Here is an 18,106-nt window from a genome sequence, read left to right as displayed (position 1 = left end):
CCTGGTAAGATCAGAGGTGTCAGAGGTTCAGCCCACCAAACCACTTACCCATTCTTCAGATAGGAAACAAGCCCCCAGGGTGGCTGGGATTCCCTGCCCTCCTCCCCAGCCTAGGGGCTAACTGATCCCATGGTGTCACTCTGTTGTTTATCTTGCTTCTCTCCATTCACTTTGAGAAGTCAGGGGTCTGTTTGTCTTGTCACCATCCAGTCCTTGGTGACCATGTGGGATTGGCCTGGGGGAGATGCTTGGTTAATATATGTGCAGAGAGTGGTGCACAATGCTGGGCCTGCAGGCTCTGCCAGTGGTCTCCCTAGCACAAGGGCAGGTGATTTCCACCTGGGAGGCCGGTGGCAGCTTGGTAGGATAGGGGGTGGGCAACGGTGGAAGACATCTGCCAGCAAACGCACTTTAATGTCCCAGTAAGCCACCACTTCTTGACCCTGCCCAAGAGGGACAACCGGGAGCCAAGGCAAATGATTCATTGGGAAGAAGACAGGCCTGGGATGTGAGTGGGGTGTGGGGGGTGTGGGGGGGAACACGGGACGGGACTGGCACTGAAAGGTAGTTGGCTATGGTTCTGGAGTCCCTGGTTATTCTGGCTGGGGAAGGGCCAGCTTGGGGCTCCAGCCGCACTTCGGGGACTGGAGTGGAGCGCTCAGGTGAAAGGCTTTGGCCGCGCTGAGAGCAGCACCCTGGTGGTTGGGGTGGCGGGAGGGAGGGAGGGTTAGGGAAGAAATGCGGGTGGGCAGCGCCCATCTACCCATTATGGGGTGGGCGTGGCTGTCCCCCCTCCCTCCCCGCCCACGGATTGGGGTCAGCCCCGCATCCTTGCCTGGGGTGTCCCCGGCGATCGCGGCTGGGGCGGCGCGGTGGGGTGGGGGGGGGCGCGCGCGGACCGGGTGGAGGAGAGGGGGCGGGCGGCGCTGGGGGCGGGCGGCTCTGGGGGTGGAGCCGGGACCGCAGCGCCCGCCGCTCGCTTGGCGCTGAAGTCGCCGCTGCTGCCGCCGCCGCTGCTCCTGACTCCGGGACGCGAGGCGGGCGCTCCGTGAAGCTCCAGCGCCTGCGGCTGCTGTTCTCCGGTGCCCGGGGCTGCGGCGCTCCGGATCGCGGCCCCTGGCCCGGAACCGCTCGGATCCCCATCCCGCGCTCTGCCCTGGTGAACGCACGGTGCTGCTCGAGCCGCCCCGGGCTTGCACCCCCGGGCCATGAAGAGCGGCCCGTGAGGGGCGCGCGGAGGCGGAGGAAGAGGAGGGAGGCCGAGGAGCAGGGCGCGGGAGGCGGAGGATGCCGCCGCCGCCGCCGCCGCCGCCGCCACCCACGGGCCCCCGGCGAGCCTGACTCCAGATCCGAGGATGGAGCCGGCGCTGGGCGCTGCAGCGGCTCCCGGCGCGCCCCCGACCAGGTATCGGCCGGGCCCCGGGGCCCCGGGGCGGGAGGCAGCGGACTCCGCCGCAGCAGCCGGGAGGGGCGCGGGCGCGGTGGGAGACGCCCCTCCGCTCGGGGACAGTCGCTGCCAGCGGTGCGCAGCGGGGGATGGCGGGGGGACGGCGGTGTGTTGGATCCTGGAAAGGGATGCCAGGGCTGGTGACCGGTGAGCGCCGCGATCACCCCAGCCCTCCCCGCCCCCATTTGGGGGAGGGCAGCAAACTTGAGACGCGCGCAGCCCGGGAGGTGCCTGGCTTCCCTCTGCTGCGGAGCGCACTTGGGGGCTGCTCCGGGCTCACCGCCCCACAGCCTGCCTGACTCGAGGTGCCGAGGAACCTAGAAACCCTGAGATCCCCGAGCCTGCTCTAACTTTCCAAACCAGGGCTGCACCCGCAAGCCCGAGCTACCCCCGCTTCCTGCTCTCAGCTCTGCGCTGCACCCACAAGGCTGTGATGAGCTGGGTCCCTATGGGGTCGGGGTTCCCTGATGGTGCAGAGCCCATACTCCCTACGGGAAGCAGAACAACCCTCTGCTCTTTTATGGATGGGTTGGGGGAGCAGCTCCTCCCAAGCCCCAGGGATCCAATGTTTGCCTTACACAGTAACAGCCCAGAGCAGCCCTGGGATGCTAGGAGTTAAAAGGCTAAGCTACCTGGGAAAAGCAAGGTCCCAGGGTCCTCCTAGGGCGGCACCTTGATCTGATTTTAGATACCACTGTGCGTTATCTCCTTCCCATCCCAGGCCTGCCCTTTCTCAGGGTTAGGTTCCTGGGCTCTGGCTGGCATCGCCCTGATGGACTTAAACACTCCTAAGCAGGAGTCTCCTAGGAAGGTGGCTTCTGGGATCCAGGTGCCAGAGGATGGGCTTGGGCCTTTGACAGAGAGGTGGAGGCTGGGGCTGGGGAGACGGTGCCCAGTCAAGGACAGAAATTCAGCCTAGCGTTTTCTGGAGGGCTGGTGGGAGCAGGGGGCAGCAGGGACCTAGGATCTCTGCTGGAGGCAGGCACCCTCGCTGGGAAAGAAGCTTCTTGGGAAAGCCAAAGGGACTAGTAGGTGCAAGAGGGAAGCAGGTATGGGACCAGATACCAGGAAGCTAGCTACCTCCCGGGGTTCCTTCATCCCTTGGGGGGGCTGGGCTGTCTCAGGTAGAGACCTTACCAGGTAGGCAGCGCCCAGGCTCCAGCCCTTAGCAGCACTTTCAGGCATCACCATGACCCCGTTTTTTTTTTTTTTCCAAAGTGCTCTCACCGTCATGACTCACACACTGGATCCACCAGGGAGGTATCAAGCTTCCAACCTAATCCATTCCCCTCCCTCTTAGCTCTTTAGGGAGCTGCTGGGGAAAAGAGGGGGTGGATTTGCTCTTGGGCCTCAGACCCCTGCAGGAACCTGGCACTGCAACTTTCACTGCCTGCTGCTTTCCCTAATCCTGGGGGGTTAGTGGCTCTAGGCCAGGCCAGGGTGGTGGGGAGGGGAAGAGAAGGGTGCACAAGGGAGAGGAAACCCTGGCTAATTATCCTCCTAGCCCTGCTGGGGCTTTAAAATAACAACCCTTGTTCCCCTTCACTTAACACCCAGCCTCCACCTCAAAACAGAACCTGCACCCCCAAATCTACATGCTCTTCTTTGTTGAGCCGTGCTCTGGGCTGGAGGTTTGGGTCTCAGCACCCAAAGCGAGCTCTTCCTGAAGCAGACAGCTTCCCTCTGCCCTGGCCCCTGAGCCCCCTTTGCCATGTGCAGACTCCACTTCAGAGGAGGGGGAGCAGAGCCCCCTGCCCCTCCTCACGGGCCCTAGCTCCAGAGGAGGGTGGGGCCGAGGGTGTGGATGTAGGGTGTATGTCAGGCTGCCATGGAGGAGGGGGGTTCATCTTTATTCCACTGACTCTGCAGGGGATCCCAGTACCACGCCTTCAGTGACGCCAGGTTTGTGCCCCCCAGGTTCCTCTTGCCCACCTGCTGCCCCTGCTGCCACACTGTGGGCCTCTCTTTACTTTCCCAACTCCACTCTGCATTGGTGTGGGGAGGTAGCATTTGATATTCGTAATCTGGATCAGAGAAGGTCCCGAAGCCCTGAGTCACTGTATGGTTTCCATGGAAACAGACTTGTTCTGAGGACTCGGTGTAGCGAGGCGGTGATGCTGGTGGGGGAGAAGGGAAACATATAGTAAAATCAGGTTCCACAAGTTGGCAGGAGTTGGACCAACTCCTTTCCATGGGGACCATGGATGGGCAAGGCTCTGGACTCCCCATAAAAAGGACTGCCATTCCTATCCACTAGGGTGTCCCCTCTGAACCCGCTTAGCAGGCAGGCTGCTGCTCCCATGCCTTCTGGCTGTGTGCCAGGGCTAGTGGCCACCTCTCATACCTCCTCTGTAAAGTGGGGACCATGAGAACACCTGCTGCATAGGCTTGTGAAGGTCAAATACGTTAATAGGTGAAATGTACCATATAAGTGTTCGGTGAGCGTCATTGTTACTCGTGAAGTCAGGGTATTGGTTTTCCTGGACCCCCCTGCCATTCCAGTGGTAGTCCTGACATCTGCCTGGGCTGGCATGCTTTGGAAGAGCCCCCTCAGCAGTCAGGAACCCTGTGGGGAACCACTCATCCAGTCTCACAGAACATTTATTTCTAGTTGTACAGGGTCCAGCATGCTACTCGGCATCGTTGGCTCTTGTTCAGACCCTACCTGTTCCCTTGTGGGAACAAAGCCTCCAAGTCCTGATGGATGGCTTCCTGCCTTGGCTCCTGCGGGAGGGCTGACCACTGAGCCCCCCTGGGGTTGGGTCAGAGGGAAAGGGACAGAAGAGATCCAAGCAGAGGTGGGCTGTCTCTGACAGAGAGAAGGGGCAGACCATCTTCTCTGATCCTGGGGTGGCTGGCCTATCTGGCTAGAGAAGCCCCAAAGCGGGCTTAGGGACTCCATGCCAGGCTCCCAGATTGGGACGTCTACTGCTTGTGTGCGGCCAGCGTGCTCCACAGTCTGTGCAGTTGGGGGTGCAGGGGAGCAGGAAGAAGGCTGACTCCACCAGTGCCAGCCCCAGCAGTGTCAGGGAGTGTGACCTATGTAGATTTGGGGGTGCTAGTGATGGCTTAGTCTGAGTCTTCCTCCCCAGACCTTCTCATTGCAGCCCCGCCCCCTGGCCTGCAGACTTCCTCTCTTATAAAGTGGGCTTCAGCTCCAAGATCCCTAAAGTTGCCCTTATTCCCATCACTATCTGCTCTCAGAGCTGCAAAGCGTTCTATTTTACAGATGGAAAAACTGAAATTCCTGGGTTTTGCCTGTTTAGCCAAAACCTAAGCTACCTGTGGCCTCTCCCAGTTCCACACCAGCCCTGGAGATGGCCTTCCCTCGTCCCTAGCCTTCCAAGAAGCTTTCTGCCTAATACCCCTGCCAGCTCTGTGTCCTGCCAAGGTCCCCCCTGGTCTCTCTGGAGCACTTTACTGTCCTCATTGGTGTTCACAACACCTTCCAGTTTAATATCCTCTGCAAATTTCATTAACGGACTGTTTACTCCTTCTCTCAGGGTCATTAATGAAGACTTTAGATAAGATGTGACCCAGCGCAGGGGCTGGGCAGCCCTGCCCCCACTCCCAGACTCTTTGCTTTTCAGCCCCTTCCTCCCCCCACCCCCTGACTTGCCTCTTCCACCCGTGGGCCCTTGGGATCTGCCCCACTCTTGCATTTAGGCTCCATAACAAGTGCTTGGGGCCGAGTCTGTTTGAATTAATTTTGTAAGATTACTTGAGGCGCTGTATCAAATGCTTTGCTAAAATCAAGATATATTACCCTGTCTGCATTTCCTTCATCTACCAGTCTTGTAATTCTATCAAGAAAGCTATCAAGTTTGTCAGGCATGATTTGTTCTTTATAAATCCCACGGTGCTGCGTGGGGCACAGGGTTCCCGCGTTTTCTAAATGTTTAGAGATTTGCTTTTTTGTGTTTGCTTCTTGATTAGATCTGGAAGTCTGTGGGCTGAGAATTGTCAGGAATGCTGGCTCCTTTGCATGGGATGGGGAGGAAGGCATGGCCCCATCCTTTCTTTGGAGTCTATGCAGTGTTAGCCAGTTTAGGACCCTGGATACCCTGCAGTGCATTGGGGGCCCATACTGGGCACGAGGAGAGGATGGAGGGAAAGGGGCCCCTGGTGCTGGGCAGTGGATTGACAGATGAGTTCACCTCTGCTGATGAGCTGGATATGGCAATGATGAGTGATCAAGTGCTCATCAGTCACTGCCAAGAGCTTCCTGGGAGCTGGGTGTGGCCTGTGCTCCTGAGTGCGGGGAGTGTGGCGCTCAGAGAGGGTAAGGCTGCTGGGAACTGCAGGTCCAAGTTCACCCTCTGCTGCATTTCTCTTACCTGCAGGGTCGGGAGAGCTAAGCAGGTGGTTGTGATGTTCCAGGAGGCCAGGGTGGGAAAGGAGTGGAAACCTGTAGGGAAGGTATGGGATAAGGGAGGGTCCTGTACACCATGCTCCATCGCTGGAGTCAGTTCTCTGCCCTGTCCCAACTGAGCCATGTGAGCAAATCACCTAAGCTTACCTGTGAACTGGACACAGCTGGTTTGTTCTATAGGCTTGCAGAAGGTCCACTGAGGTGATGTATGGCAGGTCCCCTCTCTGCCCTGCTCTGGGTGTGCAGCCACATTGGATCTTGTTAGTTATGGAGGTCCCTGTTGATGTTGGGCAGAGATGCCCACTCCATCGGCCATGCGCCCGTGGGTAGAGCTGTGGCACTCCCTAATACTTACCACCCAGGAGGCAGAGGGGCAACATGTGAGTCTGGCAGCCTGGGTTGGACATGACCCTGGGACCAACTGCGGGCTGGTTGTAGGTCTGGTATTTGGAGCGGGGAGGCCTTATCTGGGCCTTAACCTCAAACCTCGTGCCCCACTCTGGACTATTTTGGGCCAGGTAGTCCTAAAGGCATTGTCTGGTGCCCTTTGGCTGCAGAGAATAGGCCATTCCTGGGCTTCTTGGCCATGAACCCACTTAAGCCATCCCCTGCTTGCTTATCCCACCCCATCCCAGGAGCCCTGAGCCAAGGAAGACTGTGTTTGGGCTCCTGTCCATCAGAGCCGATGCTGCTAGGATGTCTATACTCATTCTCAATCATCTTTGTTCTTGTCTCTGGCAAGTGGAGAGGTGGCACAAACCCATCCATATGCCAGGGGAGCCAGCTGCCACAGGCAGTTCCCAGCAGGTGACACCCTAAGGACATGATTTTAGAGATGGTCAGTTGGTGTGAACAGATGTCTGTGCTACGGGTGGATGCTGAGGTGAAGATTGGCACAAGTGTATCTGGGGACCCTTGTGGCTACTTTGGCCCTGGTGCTCTCTGCCCCTGTGTCCTAGCGCTGGGTGATGCTCTTACTCTCAGGTGTGGCCACTGCTTCTGCTTGGACATGTCCCCAACTTGTCTGAGCCTCACTGCCCTCATTTGGAGAGGTGACCATGACCCCTGGCATGAAGTGGCAGCCCAGCAACAGGAGCCAGGTATGTGTCATCTCTGGGTGCCTGCTCCTGCAGACCTGTATCACATGTAAGCCTCAAGGTTCCTGTGACCCCAGTGTCCCAGCCCTAAGAGGGCCTTATGCAGGGGACGGCCCCTTCCCCCAGTGGCAAGCTCAGCAGCTGTGGGTGCTCCTTCCTCCTGTTGATGTTTTCCCATCCTTGAAGCCAGGAGGATGGCCAGAGCCCCAGGATCTAGGAGGTGGGGCCTCAGTACTATTCTGACTGGCTGTGGCTGCCTGGCTGTGGTGGTGGGGGACAGGAAACCAGTGCCTTTCCGCCCAGTGCCTGGGCAGCAGAGCCCCGCCTACCACAGGCTGGCCAAGACAGGGATCCGTCTTCTGACTCATCCCTCCCCAGGAGCCTGCACACTGGGGTCTTATGCCCGGCCAGGAAGGCAGTCGCTCTCCCCACTGCTGGGAGGATGGCAGGACAGTGAGGTGGCTGCAAGAGAGGTGTCTCCAGCCACACACGTTCTGGAGCTTATTGGTTGTGAACACTCCCTGGCCGGGAAGCTTCTGGTCAGACCAGCCCCTCCAACTTGTGCTCCTACTACAGGAGTGCTTGCTCTGAGCCAGTGCTGTGCTGAGTTGTTGGCATCCATCACCTGGAGCATCTGAGAGTCCTGATTGGCTGTCCATTTCATGCCTCAGGACAAGGGAGGCCTGTAGAGGTTAAGTGCCTGGCTCAAGGCCTATAGCTAGAAAGAAGCAGCAGTGAGATTCACACCCACGCCCCCTCTCTGCGGCCAGGTACTTGATGTCTTGCCACCTGCCTCCTTAAGTGAGTGCCTGAGGGCAACTCCTCCAGGAGACTTGAGACAGCCAGGGCTGTCCTTGGGACCACCACCCCTAGATATTGGTGTGGCCTGCCTGGAGACACCAGTGCTCATAGGAGGCAGCCGGGCAGCTCTGCCTCTGGTGGGAAGATGGAGGACCAGTGACTTGGGGTGATTGTTTTGGGAACCATGGCTTCCAGACCTTGCTTCCACTAGAGGTGCCAGAGGAGGTTCTGGTTGTGCCTGTGGGTCCACAGGTAGGCTGTGAGGCCCAGGGACTTGAGAGGTTGGTGCAGACTCTGTACAGAAGGCTCATAAACAAACATCCCTGAGGTTTAAGTGGAGATAGATGTGGCACTCGTGTCCCCAGGGAACCCCGGGCTGACCCAGACCCCATCAGATCACCCTTTTTGGAAAGCTATGTGTCAGAGTTGTGAACCAGCATACTGCCCACACTGAAAGATGTTCTAGGACACAGCCCCATGAAGCTTGTCTGTGGGTCTTATTAGGTATGAGATCTTGAGGTCATGGCTCATGGTGGTGCTTGGCTCTCTGGAGAGTTCTTGGGAACAGTCAGTATAGTCAGTATCGGGAATAGCCAGATGTTTCTGGAGCAGATGCTTTTAATCTTTATCTCATGAATCCTATGAAATATGTAAATGAAATATTCCCTTTTCCCATTGGCTGCCAGGAAACTCTGACCCAGAGTTGCTTGGCTTTTGTACACTGATCTGGTTCTCTGGTTCTTTCAGGCTTTATACTCTTGTTTTCCTTTTACTTCATTTTTACCACCTCATTTTCCTTGGGAAGAAAAAAAACCCTCGCTGTTTTATGTGTTTTTCAGCCTTAACCAAACAAACATCTTTGGTGGGTCAGCACTGGCTACTGCTGACCCAGGGATTAAACATTTCCTCCCCCGAAGTCACCATCCAGCCAACTCCTCCCTGCCAGGCCAGGTCCCCTGTCCCTGCTGTGATGCCTGGCATCCCAGAGCCTTGGGACCCTCCATCCTGGCCCCTGCCTCTGGTCAGAGGGCTGGTGTTCAGCTTCTTTTTTCTCTGCTTTCCCTCGCCACCTCCCTTGGCTTTTAAAGTGTTTTAAGGAGAAAAGACTGGGAAGGAAGTCATTTTCCCCAATTAAGCATTGGCTACATCCAGTGCCCTCAGTCCCCCTTGAGATCCTGCTTCTTGTAGTCCCTGCCCTGTCCCACAGTCTCCAGCCCCTCTCCCCCCACTGTGCCTAGCACCCATTTGACCGCAGAAAGCCACCTCTAGGGAAAGGTGGTGACCTCAACTTGCTACTTTGGCAGTGGGGTCGGGGAAGGCTGGCTGGCAGTGCCCCACCCTGTCCTCAGCCGCCTCTCCAGCTCTCGCATGGGTGGCTTCACTGGGTCCCTTTTAAAGATAATAAACTCAAATGAACCCAGACTCCCGCCTCCCCCCCGGGGCTCCTACAGTTCCGGGTTCCTGGCGAGTACGTTCAGGGTTGTTTGTGCATATGTATAAATAAATGAACACTCCCCTTTCACTAACTAGAAATGGTGACATGATAGTACACGTGTGCTCTCTGGCCTTAGCTTTTGTGACGCCGTGTTTTGGGTGCGTGTCCACCTCAGCATAAACACATCCATGGAGCCCTCTCTGCAGTTGAAAAGACAATCCGCAGAGTGGAGAAAGGCCAATACTGAGGGGGTCAGGCCAATGGGGAGGGGAGGAGGGGCGCTTGGAGGCTTTAGGAGGTCTGGGGAACTTCCAAACTGTGTGTGTAAAATTGGGGGCACAGTGGAGATTTCTGGGAAGAGGGATTGAGTTTCTAAGGGGTCCGTGGCTCAGGGGAGCACTTGGGTTGCTCAGGGTGGCCATAGAGCAGGAAGGGAAGGAAGAATGTGAGCAAAGGCAGAGTCTCTGGGCTCTTGAGCCCCATGGGAGCAGTCACAGATCAGGCTGAGGGGAATGGAGATTCCTAACTCTGATTTCTTTTGGAAAAAGTCTGCCAGAAGAAGGTCCCTTGTCTGCTGTGAGGGTCCAATTTGCCCTGAAAATGGAGTGGGAAGGTCCTCCTTAGATAGAGAACCCCAGTGTCAGCTGGGAGGTCCTCATCACTGGATTTATTGAAAGAGCCAGGCCAGCTAAGTGTAAGTCACTCAGGACAGACGGAGGTTGTGAGCTGCTCCTGTCGGTGACAGTCGGTTCAGAGCTCCTCCTCTTGCTAAGCATAATGAACCCAGGGTGGAGAAACCCTTGGGAGGAAGCCAGGCTGCCTGTTGCTGCTTCCCTCTTGGTGAGTAGCTGAGGAAGAGGGGCTGCACAGAGGGCTAGAGGTGTGGCTCTGGCAGTTGAGTGCCTGCCCTGCAAGTCTTGAGTTCAAATCCTAGTTATGCCAAAAACCAAGAGGGGCTGCACAGAGCTGAGGCCACAGCCCGGCGGGCATGCCATTGTCATTGTCACACCATACTTCCCCTCCTCACCACCTGGCTGTGGCCCAAATTAGGCTGCAACCATCCTCCAGGAATTCGGAACACAGCAGATGCAAGGAAGCTGCACTGAATAGGATCTAGCCACTAGAGGGCAGCAGGAAAGCCACCGCAGTGGCCCAGCTTGGAGAGTTCCCAGGATAGAAAGTTCCCAGGACGGTCACAAAGGGTGGTGGGCGGAGGCTGGACAGAGGTCCTGCCAGATCAGACCCTGAGATCGGGATGATTAGTTTTGAGGTGCTTTCCAAGACAAAAAGCAAAGCAGACATTAGTGATAATATCAACTGATTTACTGCTGACTGTATTCTAGCCACTGCGTGAATTAAGTTGTCAAACAGTCTTCTTATAATTATCCCCATTTTGTAGATGAGAAAACAGAGTCCCAGATGGATGAAAGGATCTAGTCTGGGTCCCACAGCCTGTGAGTCTTTGAGCTGGGATCAACTGGGCTGGCGCCAGAGTCTGTGTCCTAACCGGGAGCCAGCGTCTACCTAGATGTCCCATGTTGAGTAAACGCTTTGTTTTTTTAATTCTTATAACCATACTAGGGTTATACCCTGTGGGGAAACAGGCTTTGAGACAGGTGGTGCGTCATCCAGGTGGCACACCTGCCGAGTGACAGAGCCAGGCTGACATGGGTCATGGCTTGAGTCCTTCACTCTGAATTAGAGTTTTCCAATAGAGTTCTTCTCCACTGCCACCCTGGCGCTCATCAGAAGTTGGCTGACACTGGAGACTGAGCTTTCTCCTGGGAGTTTACTGGCTCCTCTGCCTTTTAATAGAAAGGACACATTCTGGGTTCCTGTGCCCAAGCCTTGACCCACCAGAAGTGGAGGGAGGCCATGTGAGAGACTGCTGGAAGCCCAGAAAGGGGCCTGGGCCCCATGGTCTGACTTGGAGGGCCACTGGCACGGAGAAGTCTTTTGCAATAGCCAAGGCTCTATTGGGAACAACAGGACCTGGCCTCAGGGCCTCTGGTTTCCAGGGCAGTTGCCTCCAGCATACCAAGGACATTTGGCCAGCCCTGGGCCTGGCTCTGCCAGGCTGGCAGGAGAGCAGGGGCCCTTCCAGGAGGGCCTGACTTCCCCCACCTTTCTGTTCCCATGCCCTGGCTCTCTGGGAGGCAGGCAGATGGCTTGCGGCTGGGCTTTTGAACTCCCCTCCTCTGGTGCCCAAGCTGTGCCTTATGAAGTGGGAGTCTCCCTGTCTTAAAGGTTTAATGTCACTGAGCAGAATATCAGCTCCTAGTCCTGGCCTTTAGTTTCTCTAAGTGGGGGTGGAGAGGAGAATTAGGGAAGAAACTTAAATGGTCCTTCTGGGAAAGAGTCAAGAAGCTACTTTTTGAAGAAAATCCAGGGTGCATTCTGTCTTTGGAACTGGAATCCTAGTTTGGGGACAATTCTAAAGCTTCATTTCCTGTCCTGGTGGAGACAAAAGGGAGTAAAATATGGGTGGAAAAAGAATGGATCCAGCAAAATGAATCTGAACATGGACTTCACAGCACATGGCCTGGGCTGGGACCCTGGCTTTGCCCCTTCCTAGGGTGGGAGCTCCATCACACCACAAGGAGCCTCGGCTTCCTTCTCTGTAAAATGAGTTGTGATGGTGTCCACCTCACAGGGCTGGCAGGAGGGTGGGCATGCATGCCTGGCCTTTCATGGTATCATTTTATCTGCAGTGCCCAGAATGGTGCCTGTCACCCTGGGTAGTTGATAGGGGTCTATGGGTGAACACATTTGAATGTAGTAGCATTGAAATTGAAGAATGGGCCTCTGATTCCTTAAAATTGCTACTGACACTCACTGCTGGCATTCCTTTGCTTCTGGAAGGGCTGTCATGTTTGTCTCTGGGCATTTGGGCAGAACAGGGCAGCCCTTGGCAGGGGAACAGGAATCAAGTAGAGAGGGCTTAAAGACCCCTCCCCTTTGGGGCAGCCTCCTGTGCTGCACAGTGTGAACTCAATGTGGGATGGGGTGTGTCTAGGTTGTGGCTTTTCTGTGGCCACATTGAGAGGTTCTCAAGAATCTAGACTGTGCCCTTTTGTTTACTGCTAGTTGTGACCTGTACCTACTCCCAGTTATAGCACACATAGCGCTCTTTAAAACAGCACTTCCGGGCCCCAGCACCTCAGTGGACCCATTGCCGTTTCAGCCCAGGCCCTCAAGACAAAGGACAGTGCAACTGTGCCTCTTCCCTTGGGGCTCTCAGCCCGTGCTGAAGGGACCAGACCATTGTCTGGAGCCTGACGCATAGGGCCTCGACTCTCTGCTGTTTCTTATTTGCTTACACATATTTTCTTAGTCTCTGAGCCTTGATTTTTCCATCTGAACAATGGGAGTGAGAAGCTCGTGAGAAATAAACATGGTGCCAAAGGTTGGGGTAGCAGAGCCAGGTAAACGTTGCAGGTTTGGGAAGTGGGGATCCACTCAGTTGCCCTCCCCCGCGGAGGAGTCAGGACAAAGAGCAGGCTGTGGGGAAGAATATTCAGAAGGCACACAGATTTCACCCAACATCCATGTACCAGTGAATGACATAGACCAGACAGCAAGGGGAAAGAATATGCTAGAAGTATTGGAATTACCACCTTACCCTCTTCTAACTCCCGCTCTTTCTCATGCTGATTCACCAGTGGGCTGAGGCCATGAGTTGGCTGCATGTTTGAAGGCCAAGTACGCTTAAGCTGTAGGAATAGAAAGTCCAATCTCCTTGGAGTATGGACTGCAGGTCGTGAGCTCAGGTAGAACCTCTCACTGCTAACACAGGCCAAAGCCTTAGTGCTCAGCAGATCAAAATAGTGCTCTACTCCTGATGTCTAACCCCAATTTGGTAAAGCGTGTCAGAGTCAGGAATGCCCCTGGAACATTTTTGCTTTGACTTTCAGGTAGCCGGTGTCCTCTCTCAGAGTGGTCAGAAAAAGAATTGCTCTTCCTGGTTGTCCTTCTGGAGCTGTCCTTTTGACCTGGAATCCTGGGGTGACTTCACAACCCCCCATCACTGAATAAGTTGAATTCTAAAAGGTCTGGCTTTGATTTCAGATGCAGAACAGATCTGGGCTATGCAGGCTGGGACAGTTGGGCACCATAGGTTAGCCAGTTTCTGCCCAGGGTGGTGAATGGGTAGGATGCAGATGAGGATTCAGGGGACCAGGCCTCAGGGCTCAGAAAAGGCACTGGGTTGGTTGGGGTCTTGAGTCAGTGACAAATCCAGGGAGAAGGATTATCATTGTCTGGTCCCGGGGCCGGGGGCGGGGGACCGAGGAGCACAGGGTACAGGAGAGAGAGGTATTGGGAGCGTAAGCCCACCATCACAACTCTGCTCCTCTGTCTCTGCAGCCTGCAGGCCACAGGGCTGCCACACAGACTCAGACCACTGGACTGCCACTGGCTGGGCCTAGGTAGCTGGCAGCTGAGACCGGCGTGGAACAGTCCCCTTTGGTAAGTGAGTTCTCTGGCATTGCCTCCGCGAGCAGCCCAGGTCCTTTCTCAGGCCCTGGTAGCTTGAGCCACCCTTCCTTAGGGGGTGCTGCAAGATGCTCAGGTTGGTCCTGGGCCCCTGGCACACCCTTCCCTTTCCTGCTTCCCTGAGGCCCCTCCCCATCCTCCCTTGTGTAGATGGATGGGCTGAAGGGCCAAAGAACTAGAGGGTTGGCTTGAAGAGCCAAGTCCTGCCTCCCTGGGCTAAGAGCTTCTTTGTAGGCCAGTTCGCTCTGTGGCAGGGAGGATCCTGGGCCCATGGCTAGGTGCTAACCCCGATCCTGGGACGTATACTTGTCAGCATCCCTACTCTGGGCTGGTTGACTGTTAAGGCCTTGCAGGAGCCCAGAAGTCCCCATCTGGAGATAGGTGGCCAGCCACGGCCACAGTTGGAGGGGGCTTGGGATTGCCCAACATTCCTGGTTTAGCTGACATGGATGAGCGGCTGCTGGCTGCATACCAAGCCATGGGGTTTAGGAGGGAGCATTTGATGTGCACTTTTCCTCCCTTAGGGATGGGCAGAGAACAGAGAAAAGATGACCACCTGGGTACCAGTTCTCAGGGCTTGGAGAAGATGCAGGTGGCCCCAGGGATGCTATCAAGGGTGACAGGCAGTGGCAGGGTAAGGCTCAAGGCATCCCTGAGTGTGGTAGTTAGGGGGAATTAGGCACAGTAGCAGTGATCTGTAGGGTAGATCTTGGGGTGCAAGAAACCAGTTTGTTGAGGGAGCTTCCAGAAATGGCAAAGCCTAGAGTAAAAGCTGTTTAGGCCTGCTGGGGTGTGTGTGAGCTCTGGGCAAGGGCAGGTGTTTCCCTGGGTCTTCTGCAGTCTCCCACTTGTGGGGAGTGTCTGACCACTAGCCACCTGTGCCTGCAGAACTGGAGCCTTGGAGCAGCAGCCCCATGAAGGTGCCCAGCCATGCAATGTTCCTGGAAGGCCGTCCTCCTCCTTGCCTTGGCCTCCATAGCCATCCAGTACACAGCCATCCGCACCTTCACAGCCAAGTCCTTCCACACCTGCCCAGGGCTGGCGGAAGCCGGGGTGGCGGAGCGGCTGTGTGAGGAGGGCCCCACTTTTGCCTACAACCTCTCCCGGAAGACCCACATCCTCATCCTGGCCACCACACGCAGTGGCTCATCGTTTGTGGGCCAGCTCTTCAACCAGCACCTGGACGTCTTCTACCTGTTTGAGCCCCTCTACCACGTCCAGAACACGCTCATCCCCCGCTTCACCCAGGGTAAGAGCCCCGCTGACCGGAGGGTGATGCTGGGTGCCAGCCGCGACCTCCTGAGGAGCCTTTACGACTGTGACCTCTACTTTCTGGAGAACTATATCAAGCCACCTCCTGTCAATCACACCACAGACAGGGTCTTCCGCCGTGGGGCCAGCAGAGTCCTTTGTTCTCGCCCCGTGTGCGACCCTCCGGGGTCCCCCGATCAGGTCCTGGAGGAGGGGGACTGTGTACGCAAGTGCGGTCTGCTGAACCTGACCGAGGCGGCAGAGGCCTGTCGCGAGCGCAGCCACGTGGCCATCAAGACGGTGCGCGTGCCCGAGGTGAATGACTTGCGGGCCCTGGTTGAAGACCCCCGGTTAAACCTCAAGGTCATCCAGCTGGTCCGAGACCCTCGTGGTATCCTGGCGTCAAGGAGTGAGACCTTCCGTGACACATACCGGCTCTGGAGGCTCTGGTATGGCACAGGGAGGAAGCCCTACAACCTGGATGTGACACAGCTGACCACAGTGTGCGAGGACTTCTCCAACTCCGTGTCCACTGGCCTCATGCGGCCCCCGTGGCTCAAGGGCAAGTACATGCTGGTGCGCTATGAGGACTTGGCCAGGAACCCCATGAAGAAGACCGAGGAGATCTACGGGTTTCTGGGCATCCCCTTGGACAGCCATGTGGCCCGCTGGATCCAAAACAACACACGGGGCGACCCCACCTTGGGCAAGCACAAATACGGCACCGTGCGCAACTCGGCTGCCACGGCCGAGAAGTGGCGCTTCCGCCTCTCCTATGATATTGTGGCCTTCGCCCAGAACGCCTGCCAGCAGGTGCTGGCCCAGCTGGGATACCGGATGGCCGCCTCGGAGGAGGAGCTGAAGAACCCCGCCATCAGCCTGGTGGAGGAGCGGGACTTCCGCCCTTTTTTGTGACACGGGCTTGCGGTGGGGGTGGGAGGCACGTGGCGCCGGTTTTGATAACATGGACCATTTTTAACTGTTGCCTTATTTCCCCCTCCCTCTCCCACCCTACCTTTGTGTCCTTCCTGGCCCCTGCCCACCCCACTCCCTTCTGCCTCTTTTTGTCTCTGAAATTTGCACTATGTCTCCGATGGGAATGGCTGGGGCAGAGGGCACGTGAAGTGGGGTACATCCCACCCCACCCATTTAGACATTGGATCTCTTCGTGGACAGTGACGACGTTTACAAGCACCCCACTCACACATTCACACACGCACACTGGGCACAGAGAAGAGGCGCCCCTCCCCCAACACACACCTTGTCAAGCTTTTCAAGTGGATGAGTTGTCGGGGCATTGTGGTTTTTGCACTGTCTTATTTCTACAAGGTGAGATGATTAAAAACAAAACCTCTCTCTAGTTCAGGAAAGGGGGGAGGGTCTGTCCTTCGCCCATCCCTGCTTCCTGCCCCTGGCTCCCACTTCCTCCCTTGGAGCAGAGAAACTGCCCCCCTGCCCACCCTTGCCTGTCGGTGAGCAGGTTTTTAACTGTGAGGTGAATGTGGACCTTGTTTATTTTTTCCAGTCTGTGATGATGCTGTTTGTCTGTCTGAGTCTTGTGGCTGCCCCTGGACCAGTGATGACTGATGAATCTTTGAGCTTCTGATTGATCTTGGGGTCCATCTGTGATATTTCTTTGTGCCAAAAAGAAAAAAAAGTGGATCAGTTTGCTAAATGAACATTGAAATGCTTTATCCGTGTTTTCTGTAAATAAAAGTGTGCAATAATACCCAGGTGTGATTGTGGAATGATCTGAATGTTCAAAAGCAGGCTTTGGTGTTTCTGGCTTTGGGGAGAAGACTGAGGTGGGAATTAAATTACAAACAAGTCTGTCTTTCAGAGCTCTGCCGACTCACACTGAATTGAGGGCTCATTTCCTTTTCTTTTGGCCAGTTGAGATGTGGTACGTTTTAACCAGGGTAATCAAAGTGATTCATGTCTGGTGAGTAGAATGACCCAAGACCCTTCCTGCACAGATGCTCCTCCTTTAGTGGGAGGGTGGGTTAGGGCTCAGGTAGCTGGGGATGGGGACATCCAAGGAGTAGGAGGACTCAGGTCCAGGCCTGCTTATCAAGACGTGCAAGCATTTGAATATTTGAACAAGTGGAACTGCTTTCCTGGTTTCTATACAGACAGAATATCTGCTCTGCTTATTGCCTTCCCATACTTGGCAATTTGAACATTCCTCCAAGCAACCAACCTCCCTAGCTGGCCCTGGGGTGGCTGGAGATTACGATTTTGTTGGCTGGGACAACAGGAGTGCTTGGTGATGGCAGTCCCAGTGGTCCTGGTCAGTTGGGAGAAGGGTTTCCTGAGGACTCCTGGGCTACGTTAGGTGAACCAGGAGGATGTGGATCCAGCAGCTGGAGCAAACGGCTTAACCAATAGGGTTTAATCAAGGTAGGCCAGTTTCTTTTCAGTTTTGAAATTGTGGTAAAATACACATAACATAAAATTTACCATCTTACCCATTTTTGACTGTACTGCTCATTGAACACATTCATGGTGCTGTTCAGCCATCATCACCATCCACCCCCACAACTCTTTTCCTCTCGTGAAACTGAAGGTCTCTGCCCTGGAACAATACCTCTCCATCCTCCTCTCCCCTGGCTCCGGACAGCCATTCCACTTTCTGTCCCTGTGATTTTGACTACTGTAAGTGCCACATACAAATGCAATCACACAGTATTTGTCTTTTGGTGATTAGTTTATTTCACCAAGCATAACGTCTCCAAGGTTCAGCCATGTCGTAATATATATCAGGTGTCCCTCCCCTCCCCCGCTTCCCTTCCCTCCCCTCCCTTCCTTTTTTCCTCCCCTCCCTCCCTTCCCTTCCCTTCCCTTAACTATCATAATGAGTGTGGTGCAGAAAGCCAAGCTATTTCCTTTCATTCTCTTTTAATAGTAAGAAGTTGTTCAGGCTTGGAGTGGTGTGTCTTCCTTCCTTCCTTCATTCCTTTGTTCTTTCCTTCGTTCCTTCCTTCCTTCCCTTCCCTTCCTTTTCTTCCTCTTCCTCCCTCCCCTCCTTTCTTTTCTTCTTTCTTTTGATTTTTTAAGATAGGGTCTTGCTATATAGCCCAGACTGGCCTGGAACTTACTATTTAGCCTTGGCTGGCCTTGAATCTGCTATCCTCTTGCCTCCACCTCCTGACTGCTGTGATTACAGGTATGCACCACCACACCTGCTTTTACTGCTCCATCTTTCTTAA

The 18,106-nt window shown here is 55.4% G+C and overlaps 1 protein-coding gene across 2 annotated transcripts; it reads left to right on the top strand.

Annotated features, from left to right (window-relative positions):
* Positions 1-964: 964 nt before the first annotated feature.
* Positions 965-16,626, top strand: Chst1 (carbohydrate sulfotransferase 1). Of its 2 annotated transcripts, none has more exons than XM_020172332.2 (4): positions 965-1,405; positions 13,067-13,202; positions 13,518-13,619; positions 14,535-16,626. In XM_020172332.2, the coding sequence occupies exon 4, from the start codon at positions 14,577-14,579 to the stop codon at positions 15,810-15,812; it is 1,236 nt and encodes a 411-aa protein (XP_020027921.2). In that variant the 5' UTR covers positions 965-1,405; positions 13,067-13,202; positions 13,518-13,619; positions 14,535-14,576; the 3' UTR covers positions 15,813-16,626. The 2 variants fall into 2 exon arrangements, with proteins under 2 accessions (XP_020027921.2, XP_073900774.1); XM_074044673.1 differs by lacking the exon at positions 965-1,405 and adding an exon at positions 6,899-6,919.
* Positions 16,627-18,106: the final 1,480 nt, after the last annotated feature.

The sequence above is a fragment of the Castor canadensis genome, chromosome 1, assembly GCF_047511655.1.
Source record: "Castor canadensis chromosome 1, mCasCan1.hap1v2, whole genome shotgun sequence".
Lineage (NCBI taxonomy): Eukaryota > Metazoa > Chordata > Mammalia > Rodentia > Castoridae > Castor > Castor canadensis.
Note: the sequence above shows the minus strand (reverse complement) of the source record. Positions and strands in the feature narration are given on the sequence as shown.

Coding starts and splice junctions, on each gene's coding strand:
- Chst1 (XM_020172332.2), top strand. CDS start 14,577: ATGCAATGTTCCTGGAAGGCCGTCCTCCTCCTTGCCTTGGCCTCCATA.